Source organism: Sinocyclocheilus anshuiensis, unplaced genomic scaffold (assembly GCF_001515605.1).
Source record: "Sinocyclocheilus anshuiensis isolate Anshui unplaced genomic scaffold, SAMN03320099.WGS_v1.1 scaffold1287, whole genome shotgun sequence".
Lineage (NCBI taxonomy): Eukaryota > Metazoa > Chordata > Actinopteri > Cypriniformes > Cyprinidae > Sinocyclocheilus > Sinocyclocheilus anshuiensis.
In genome coordinates this window covers 585,381-595,520 of record NW_015539958.1, presented here as the reverse complement: position 1 = coordinate 595,520, position 10,140 = coordinate 585,381, and the positions used below count along the sequence as shown (strand labels likewise).

The 10,140-nt window shown below is 39.0% G+C and overlaps 1 protein-coding gene across 1 annotated transcript in view; it reads left to right on the top strand.

Annotated features, from left to right (window-relative positions):
* Positions 1-10,140, top strand: part of LOC107687010 (ras-related protein Rab-5C-like) — a 19,583-nt gene that overhangs the window by 3,320 nt on the left and 6,123 nt on the right. The window contains exon 2 of the mRNA XM_016484150.1: positions 7,898-8,252. Within this exon, the coding sequence (XP_016339636.1) occupies positions 8,084-8,252 (169 nt within the window). The 5' untranslated portion in view covers positions 7,898-8,083. The remainder of the gene's footprint in view (positions 1-7,897; positions 8,253-10,140) is intronic.

Genomic DNA, 10,140 nt, shown 5'->3' with positions numbered 1-10,140 from the left:
TGCTCTGATTGGCCAGCTATCCAGTGCGTTGTGATTGGCCGAATTCCTCAAGTGTGTGACGGAAATGTTACGTCCCTTACCATATTGTGATGCCTGTGGCAACCACATGTGACGACTCCGCTTCGTCCATGGTGAAAGCCGATATGGCGATCGACAGCGAAGTTGCTGGAGTAATGATGCTGAAAATTTAAATTCAAAACAGTTATTTTAAATTGTAATCATATTTCAAAATATTACTGTTCTTAATTTTTGATATATACAGTAGTCAACATTTGAAGTGGATCAAAAAAAAAAAAATTTCTATTTATATCTCCCCGTGTCTCTGTGTTTCCCCTGACATTAGGGGGCCGTCCCACTTAAAGGTCAAGTTAATTTTATTTAATTATATTTTCTCTATAGCGCCAGATCACAACAGAAGTCATTTAAAGTTACCTTTCCGATAGAACAGGTCTATACCTTGTTCTTTTATTAAGCAAACTAAATAGCCGTATGTTATTTATCTTATTTACACGACGCCATGTCATTTCGGTCTCTACGTTATGGTTGCGCTCTCTGCATCACGCACAGCGGAGTTCTGCCCCGATGCGTGCGCACACACACACACACACACGTGCGCGCACTCCCCCTCCCACTAGTATTTGTAAATATTAAGCCACAAAACGACTATTTAAATATGAATTCTGCGTGTCTCTGTGTTAATGAATGGCGCAGACGCGCAGTTTTGTTTACTAACAGTTACTTGTACTGAAGCGCGCGTGAAGCTTGCGGTGGTCTGCCGTCTCACTAAATGAGGACATAAATACATGAACAACATCTCCAGGACTTCTCTGAGAGTCACTACATGAGCATTTGACCGTTTCATTTGAGTAAAACTATCCTCATATCATATACACACAGAAATGTAAAGGTATTCACGGCAACCCGTCAAAATAAAAGTTCAAGTTCAAAATATCGGTTATCGGTCTACTTGATCTTTAATAATCGGCATCGGTCCTGAAAAACACGTATCGGTCACCCCTAATAAGTTGAAATACTAAAATTACTTAAACTAAAACTGAAATGAAAGAAATTAAATTAAACAGAAATATTTAAAAAATAATAATAAAAATGACAAAAGTACAAAACAATATTACTCATACTTAAACTAAAATTAAAATATAAAATAATAAAAGTTAATTTTAAAATATTAATAATTACTGTCATAATATATCAATAATACTAAAATAATACTCGTCTGCTTGCCAGTGGCCAAATCAGCTTTTAGTCTTTAGGTCTTGGTGAAGACCAGACACATAGAGGAATGTTTGGATTAGGGATGCACTGATACCGATACTGAGCTCCTGTACTCGTACTCGTTAAAATGCCCCGGTACCAAACGCCGATACCACACTGCATGTGTTAAGTGCCATATTCAGACAATGAAACACCAACAACAGAACAACAGACAGCAGAATGCAGTTATTAGAGATTAAGGATGTCTACGAAGTATATGTATGCAATGAATATAATGTTAAACATTCAGTATTGAGTGTATAGCTGATGTGCGGGAGCTGATAAGCAAAGCACGCTGAGTGGATTGAGCGCGCGGCGGCGCAGATGCGCGAGCTTGTCGAATGAATATACCTTTCTCACAGACATCACTGGAAAGTTTGTAGTTCGGTCGGATACGTCAAATACAAGTAAGTAAAACAATGCACAAGTTACTTAACGGTAGGGAGAGAGAGAGCGAGAGCGCGCGCAATTCTGTTGTGTGATCTTTGATGTTCACTCACTTAGCACACACATTAGGGCTGCACGATAAATCGAAAATGGAATCGATATCGCGATTCGACAGAAGCTGCGATTGTCATGCGTATCTTTCAGTGAAGCACGGTTCTGTGATCAGCAGTAAATCTCCATCCGAAGGCCAGAGGGCGCTCTCGCGCTGAAACTCCAAATATGCCTCGCAGAAGAAACCCAGAAAATGCCTATCGCTGCAGCTGAATAAACAGAAGATTCAACTGCTTTCATTGATTCAACGTGACTAATAAACACACGACTACGGCAATATACGGTTTATCTGAGTTCTTCTTCTTATTATTATAATTTTCATTAAAATAAAGTATATTTATAATGCAATGCCTTTATCACTGCTTAAATACTATGAAATATGTTGCGTGCCTTATTCTGTGTAAGAAGCCACATCATCTCACAGAAGGATTTATTTCAAACACTCGACTGACATTATGAAGTGAGTAGGGATGTAACGGTATGAAAATTTCTTATCACGATTATAGTGACCAAAATTATCACGGTTCTCAGTATTATCATGGTATTGTTAAAATGTGCTGGAAATGTTCAAGTAGTACTGACACACAAATCATTTCACCAAGTTTTACATTTAAAATCAATAAACAACAAATAAAATGAGTTTTTGTTTGCATAACTAAAACAATAACATTGCCAATGATGTCCGGATTTTAAATGACAACATGACTGACAACAGTTTATCTAATAGCATGTTCAAATATCTAATGTAAATGTCCAATATCTAATGTAATAAAACATTTTTTTTATTACATTAGATATACATTAGAAACTTTTCAAAGTTTTATGTTTCAGGGCTTCAGACTCATTCTTCCCACTGGTCGCTCGTTTGCGACTAACTTTCTATTCTGTATTATATACCGACTAATATCGGTATATAATCAAATAAATAAAAAAGAGAGCTTTAATAGCATAACGTGAGGTAAACAGCAAAGATAACAAGCTTTTCAAAATGAAAACAATAAGAAAAGTAAAACTAAACTTGCTGTCGGTGACAGTGCTTGCATGGTTTTTTTCCCCCCACAAGAATACCAACATGTTCAACTTTGGTTTAAGAAGCGGTCTTTTACTTTACTTTGGCATGAAAACCATCCATCCTTTCCTCAATATTCGCATAATCTTTGCTGCACGCACCTTCGCGTTCGTGCTGACACCGTGAGTATAAACCAGGCTCTACACTCTATAAGTGCTGCACGGTTCAAACGAGTAGTGCGGTTTCGTTATGCTTTCAGTTTCGTTTGCTGTTTGATGTTTCACATATGCAACAGATATGGCAGCGCTTATGAGTTAAACAATGCGGTGGTCGCGCCAGTGCGACCGCACACAAAACACCGCCCGCTGCCATCAGCTCCCGCGTCTCACACACACGAGCGCGACTTCAGCGCTAGATTTAGCAACTTTCAGACGCTTTTAGCGGCTTTTTCTCATAGAATATATATACTGACAAACCTAGCGACTTTTTTGGACAAACCTTAGCTATGATTCAGTTGGAAGATGTCGTAGTAAAATAGGGCATTCTAAGTCAATCTACTGCAGTAGCCTATTTCCTCTCTCAATCAGTAGAAAATGTGGTTTACACCCAGTTATGCATGGAAATAAAATAAATACCGTAATATACCGTGAAACCGGTATAATTTTGAAAAATACCGTGATATTAATTTTTGGTCATACCGCCCACCACTAGTGTCTGATTAAATTTAGGTTTGGCTGTATCTGTTTGATAAATGAAGTTAACCAACTAACATTATACATACTCTTTTGGTTTCTGTAACCAATATTTAAAAAATTTACAAATGCAATAAAAATATTGGTATCGGTACTCGGTATCGGCAAGTACCAAAAATAAAAGTATCAGTATCGGGCGAGTACTGGAAAAAGTGGTATCGGTGCATCCCTAGTTTGGATATGTGTAAATGTGTTTATGTAGGAAACACAAACCACCTAATATGTCTGAAGATGAAATGTTTGAACTGATGCTGAAGCTAGATTACATGCCTGCACAAACAGACTGAGAGATGGAAAAAGCCATTGTCTGATGGAGTGTTCAGCGTTTTTATTGTAAGATGCATATTATAGCCTCTGTTAAGTTTTATTATTAATGAATAAAGCTGTTGAGTGCAGCAGTTTGCACTTCCAAACAGTCGTTGGGCAGGGTGTGGGTGTGTTGTTATCTGTGTGTTTGCTCTGCACTTCTTACAGTAGATATAGACAGTCCTCTCTAACACACCCTATCAGACATGTGCTTAATGATCAGGCTGCTTGCGGTCCTATGTTGGTGGTGCATGCGATTTCCTTCCAGCTGGTCAGTTTCCTGGAAAGCATTTCCTATTTCCACTAGGGATGCACCGATACCACTTTTTCCTGTACTCGCCCGATACCAATACTTTTATTTTTGGAAATTGCCGATACCGAGTACCGATACCAATATTTTTATTGCATTTGTAAATTTTTTAAATATTGGGTACAGAAACCAAAATAGTATGTATAATGTTAGTTGGTTAACTTCATTTATCAAATAGATACAATCAATCTTTGTTTGAATATGGCGCTTATCACATGCTGTGTGGTATCGGCGTTTGGTATCGGGACATTTTAACGAGTACGAGTACCAGTATCGTATCGGTGCATCCCTAATTTCCACACTGTTGCGATCTGAGAGGGTCAGTGAACTGTTTGATGGGGGAGGGACAGTATCATTGCAGTCCTTGTTGGGTTTACCACAGTACTGTAAATTCAAGTCAAGTCAAGTCAAGTCTGCTTTATTGGAATACGTACAAAAACACTGCGACTCACAAGACAAAAAACACGAAAACACCTTTCTGTCGGGAGAGAGAGAAGCCGCAGTGTGTGAACGCGCCGCCATCTTGAGTGGCCAACTCAGCAGGTATGATGCAATTTCACATGAAAAGGAAGTGAGCCATATTCATTGGAATGCTGGTGACTGCTTTTCAGGTCGACACATGTACGCACAGGTGCCACAACCTGTGTGTATCTTTTGGTTAGGCGTCCTTACTGAAAAGATGACAGGAAGTGAATCAGGTGGTTCTAGTTCTGATAGTAGCCGATTAAAATACGATGCCGGGAAATTACAGCGCTCTGTGGAATTTCATGTCTTTATCTGGTATTTGGTCACATAAACATGCTCTCTGTTTACCCACTCCTTCTCTGGTGCAATTATTTCTATAGTTTGATCCTTCGTATTGTGAGAATTATTCTCTAGTCTGATTTAGGCAATTGCATGAGTGATATATTCCAGGTGCTTTTGCTGGTGATAGTTATTTCATTTATTTTTTTAAGGCATTTAATTGGCCATGAGGTTTCTTAAAGTCATTAACCCCGTAACTGTCACCCCCCATTTTTTTAAAATAGGCACGCAGGTGCACTATCCAAACTTAAATTGTTGTAATTTATGAATACTTTGGAATACAGACATAAGGTTGGTCTCTTTTCAAAGAAGAAAATCAGCAGATTATCGCAAAAGTGGAATGTGTTCAAAAAATTAAAGTATCAAAAAGTTATGGTAGTTTAAATTTACTGTAAAGAAAATGCAGTATATTAATCTTATTTTATTTTATATATTAAATATTTGACATAACAGGTTTTACTCTAAAATTGGTATAAAATTAAAGCCTTATGTCTAAATAAGTTATGTTCCAAATTTGAAGTTGATATGAAAAAAATGGAGGTTCCTGTGAGATTTTATTTAGGGCGTTATACCACAAACAGCCACCGGGTGCCATCCAAACTCCATTGAATTTTTTTAATGCATTTTTCTGTCACAAATGTCTAGATTTCTCTGTCAATATTACTTCTATCTCAAAATAACCACCAAATATGGAATCCTGAGACTCAAACCTTTCCAATTATATGTTTTTTGTCAAGATTATAAAAAGGTTTGATTCTAAAAGACTGTAATGAATTTTGTAATATGACACTTGACACTGCCCACTAAGGGGGAGGAGACCGCCAAAAGATTTTAAAGTGCCATTTCCATGGTAACGCAATGTCCGATTTCAAAAGGGTTTTCACAGGATGAATCTTGGGCTTCTAAGCTTTCAAATGATATATGATTTATGATGATTACTAAAAGATTTGATGGAGAAAAAGGACAACAACAAAAAATAGTGCCAAGCATCCCACAGGTGGGATAATAAAGTGATAATCTTGTTAAATGGTCTCTGTCCTAGTCAACAAATCATTTTTTTAATAATTTAGAGATAACAGGACCTTTTCAAAAGGTCAATTTTCGAAAGTAAATCAGCTGCTCTGGCAATTTTCAGCTATGAGAAGTTGTAACATTACCAACAAAGAATAGGATTGCCAGTATGAGCATGTACAAGGTCTGAACACGCTTTTTTGGCCGATCATGAAGCTCTGTCAGAGCTGTTTACGGTATGCTGTGCTGTTTTTGTTTGTTTACAATACATAAACATGCACTAGATGGACGTCTGACCATTGTGCATCTCATACTTGAGACCATTCATCATTGCTGCGGCTCTGCATTTACTATTACGTACTATTATATGTCTTGTGTTTTTAAGAGCAAAACCACATTCTGTGTGATTGCCCCTTCTACACCTGTCACTCACAAGAAGAAAAAAATAGCGTTTATATGTCAGTTCTGATGAGTGTTTCTCTAATTTAAAAAAAAACTAAAAAAAAAACTTTCAAATATTGAGCACGATAAACAATATTCAGACTGTCTATTTAATCAATGTTTTGCTGTGTAACGAAGTTCTGGTGTCACCAAAACAAGTTTTGGTGAGCTTTTTTGTTGTTGTTTGTTCCTATTTGGGTTGTACCACTTTCTCCATCAAGGCATGTTGAATGGCATGAGAAGGTGTACTTCGCAGAAGTGTGTGTGTGAGAGGGATTCTAAACCACATGCTTTGGATTAGGCTGAACCTCAAGCCCTGATGCTGGCAGCGACATCTCACTCTCCATAATCACTTAGGCGTGGTTGACTCTTAACTTTTATAAAGAATATCTCTTTGGATTTGAGACTTTAGTCTTTGCAACTTTACAGACCTTCTTAATGCACCAAGAGCTTGTAACACTCCAAAGAGAAAGGAAAACTTGAAATCGCATCATATGACCCCTTTAATGTTGCTAAAATGGAAAAATGTTGTTCATGTTACCACCTCTGATGGCCTACCTGAATATTCTCCTACAGTGGATGAAGGTCTGCCCATCCGGTTATTGACTTCTATCTTCTCTTGACTCCCGCTGCCCATTACCGTACCTACAGCAGAAAGAAAATCTGGCTCTGTTTTTAACAAGCTCAAATAATGACCTCAGAGTTACTGTTATTTCTTGTTTCTGTATCTCTCTCTTTTATAATAATCCCACTCATTTTCACTCATTTTTATTCTCTCAGTTGCTTTAGTGGTCTACTTTAGCTCTGCTGTCTGTATTTGGCTTCAGAGGATCCATGGAACTTTTCTAATAAACAAAAGTAACACTGAAACCCAGTTTGCAAAAAAACGAATGTTTTAGGAGTCGTAAATATGTCTTCCCATGCTGCTATTGTATTTATCAATCTGAAAGCCTAAAGAAAGTGTGATGCCACAGTCTGTTGTCCATGATTTGTTTTGCCCCAAGCTGAGCTGAATGTGGGTTTGTGGTATGCTCAGAATAACAAATATACACATCAAAAAAACAAAACAAAAACAAACAGGTTCTGACCTGTTTTCAGCAACTTATCATTTGATATGGTGCAGATTATTTTCGACAACTGATTAGTGTTAGTGTAACCTAGGAACTAGGTTAGTGTATGTGTGACATGACACTCTGATATTTACTTTGTGTGTTTTTGTATTGATGCTTTTAACTGTAATTGCAGCACAGCGTGGGTGGAATCTGTAAAGGGGACTGTTTTGTTACGGTGAGGTTTATTGGAGCATTATGGGGTGGCTGGTTAATGGTTAGTGTGCTGGAATGGTGTGATAGCTGTTAACGACCTGTAATGAGTCAGTCCTTTTCCGTTCACTCAACTCGAGAGCGTCACACTCCAGTGTTTTATTATATGGCCATTTATATCTTGTCGTTTATGTGTTTTGTTGATCAACTTCCTTTCTCCTTTTTTCTCTAGGATTGTTCATCCAGTAGGGGCCATCTCTCCATCTTTATCTCCCTTTCTCACCCTGATTCTCTCTCTCTCTTAAACCCATCCTCCCCTGAGCTCCATTGATCCTGGTTCAGGACCCCTGTCATATCCAGCGAGGACCCCTCTCAGATCCAGTCAGCCCTCTCCTCTCCTGTTGTCCGGCCTGTTGGCATGGCGGGGCGAGGTGGACCAGCGCGGACCAATGGTGCCGCCCCCGTCGGGAACAAAATATGCCAGTTCAAACTGGTCTTGCTGGGAGAGTCTGCCGTGGGCAAGTCCAGCCTGGTGTTGCGTTTTGTTAAAGGCCAGTTCCACGAGTATCAGGAGAGCACCATTGGAGGTTAGCCGGAGTGTGTTTATGTCCAAGCTTATACTTTCTATAGATGGATGAATTTCCTCACACTTTTGAATATGAATTTGCATCACAAGAATGCACACAGGCCCTAAACTCCATCTTGAACTGTGACGTGAAAGATAGCAGACATGAAAAAATGTTAGGGATGCACAGTATATTGGTACCTAATCGGTTATCAGTTATCAGTATTGATTGATATTGGCTATTTAATTCTGATGCTCATTTCTGCCTATTTTTACATTTAGATGATCTAACATTTTTTCTTTTAAAGTTAATCTTCAGTGAAAATATTCCATAAAAAACTAGATTATCTCCTTTAAAAGATTGGCTACAGGATCATATCTTATAACGCAACACATTAGTGGTAGTGAGAGCACACTCAATAAAGAGCATACCGTCTACATATATGAGGTTGTGTTGATATGTGGTGAGAGGGCTGGGCTCGGTCAAAAGCAGACAAGCTGGTTCTTACTCGCTAATCACATGACTACCACATGAGTTATACTGCAGTATAAAACAGACACGCAGTTATGCATGTGCACACATCTGATCTCATAACCAAACGTGTGTATGCTGCGAACAGCTTGAAATGGTATTCATTTTTACATTTTAATAGATTTATGCTATACACTGTTTTAATTAATTACATGGACATAGAGAGCAAAGAGGAAGGAGTTCGGCGACCAGAAGGAACGGGAAACAGTCAACAATGGGATTTCCTGAGTGTGTGTGCTAGTGTGTCCCTCAGTTTTTAAGTCGTCAGTGTCTCAGGAATCTTTAAGTGTGTTAGATTTTCACTAGAAAGAGATCCATTTTAGAATAAAGTCAGGCACGAGGAAAGAAAAGTGCTGGGAGTGACATTTGGTACAGGCAGGATACCACATGCTTACACAAGGCTGGCAATAAGGAAATCCTCAGCACTTTTTTTTGTCCTTCTACATGTTTTCCTTCAATGCCATCATCCTGTCGTCAGTGAGCAGGTCAAAGATCGCAATGCTAGTGGCTGTGGAGAAATTAATGTGAGCTACAAACATGTGACCATGGCACCTGACTCAGCACAAAGTTTGGAGTTGAAGGGATTAAAAACTTGCATGGTCTTTTTTATTCTCCGCTACCGCACACTTTCTGTGTCTGCGTCATTTTAATGTGTTCTAAAATCTACATTTTCTAAACCGTTTTAGTGTGCTTGTCTGTGCAAATGTCACAATTGTGATGGTCAATTGTCGGTGAAGGGAGTGAATAACCAGCACTCTCTTCCACCCTCAATACCACGACTGAGGTGAGACCCTTGAGCAAGAACCGAACCTCCAACTGCTCCCCGGGTGCCGCAGCAATATGGCTGCCCACTGCTCCGGGTGTGTGTTCACTGCTGTGTGTGTGCACTTGGATGGGTTAAATGCAGAGCACAAATTCTGAGTGTGGGTCACCATACTTGGCCACATGTCACGTCACTTCACTTCAAATAACCTCTGAATGGCCAGATCATGACGATGCATATTTGTTTCTTATTCTTCCTCTGCTCTGAACATGTCGGAAATGTAACGCCCCTTACCATAATCGCGAGCTTCATCTTTCAAAATAAATGTAAAGACCGTAAATAATGTCATTAGTTTTACCATCAGTTCAAGCCCGAAAGGGGAACAGACACAGTAATGATGCAGTACACAAGCCGCGGTTAAGACAGCTGACTCTACTGTGATGTGACGCTGTCCCTCTCTCTCTCTCTCTCACACACACACACACACACACGATGCGCAAAACTCCGCATTTGAACAGTCAATAGCAAATACTTAAACTAATAACAAAACAGTAGCTGATTCAGAAGTGCCAGATTGTCATAGCAAAGTCAGAATTACCTCCTCTCCTAGGTTCA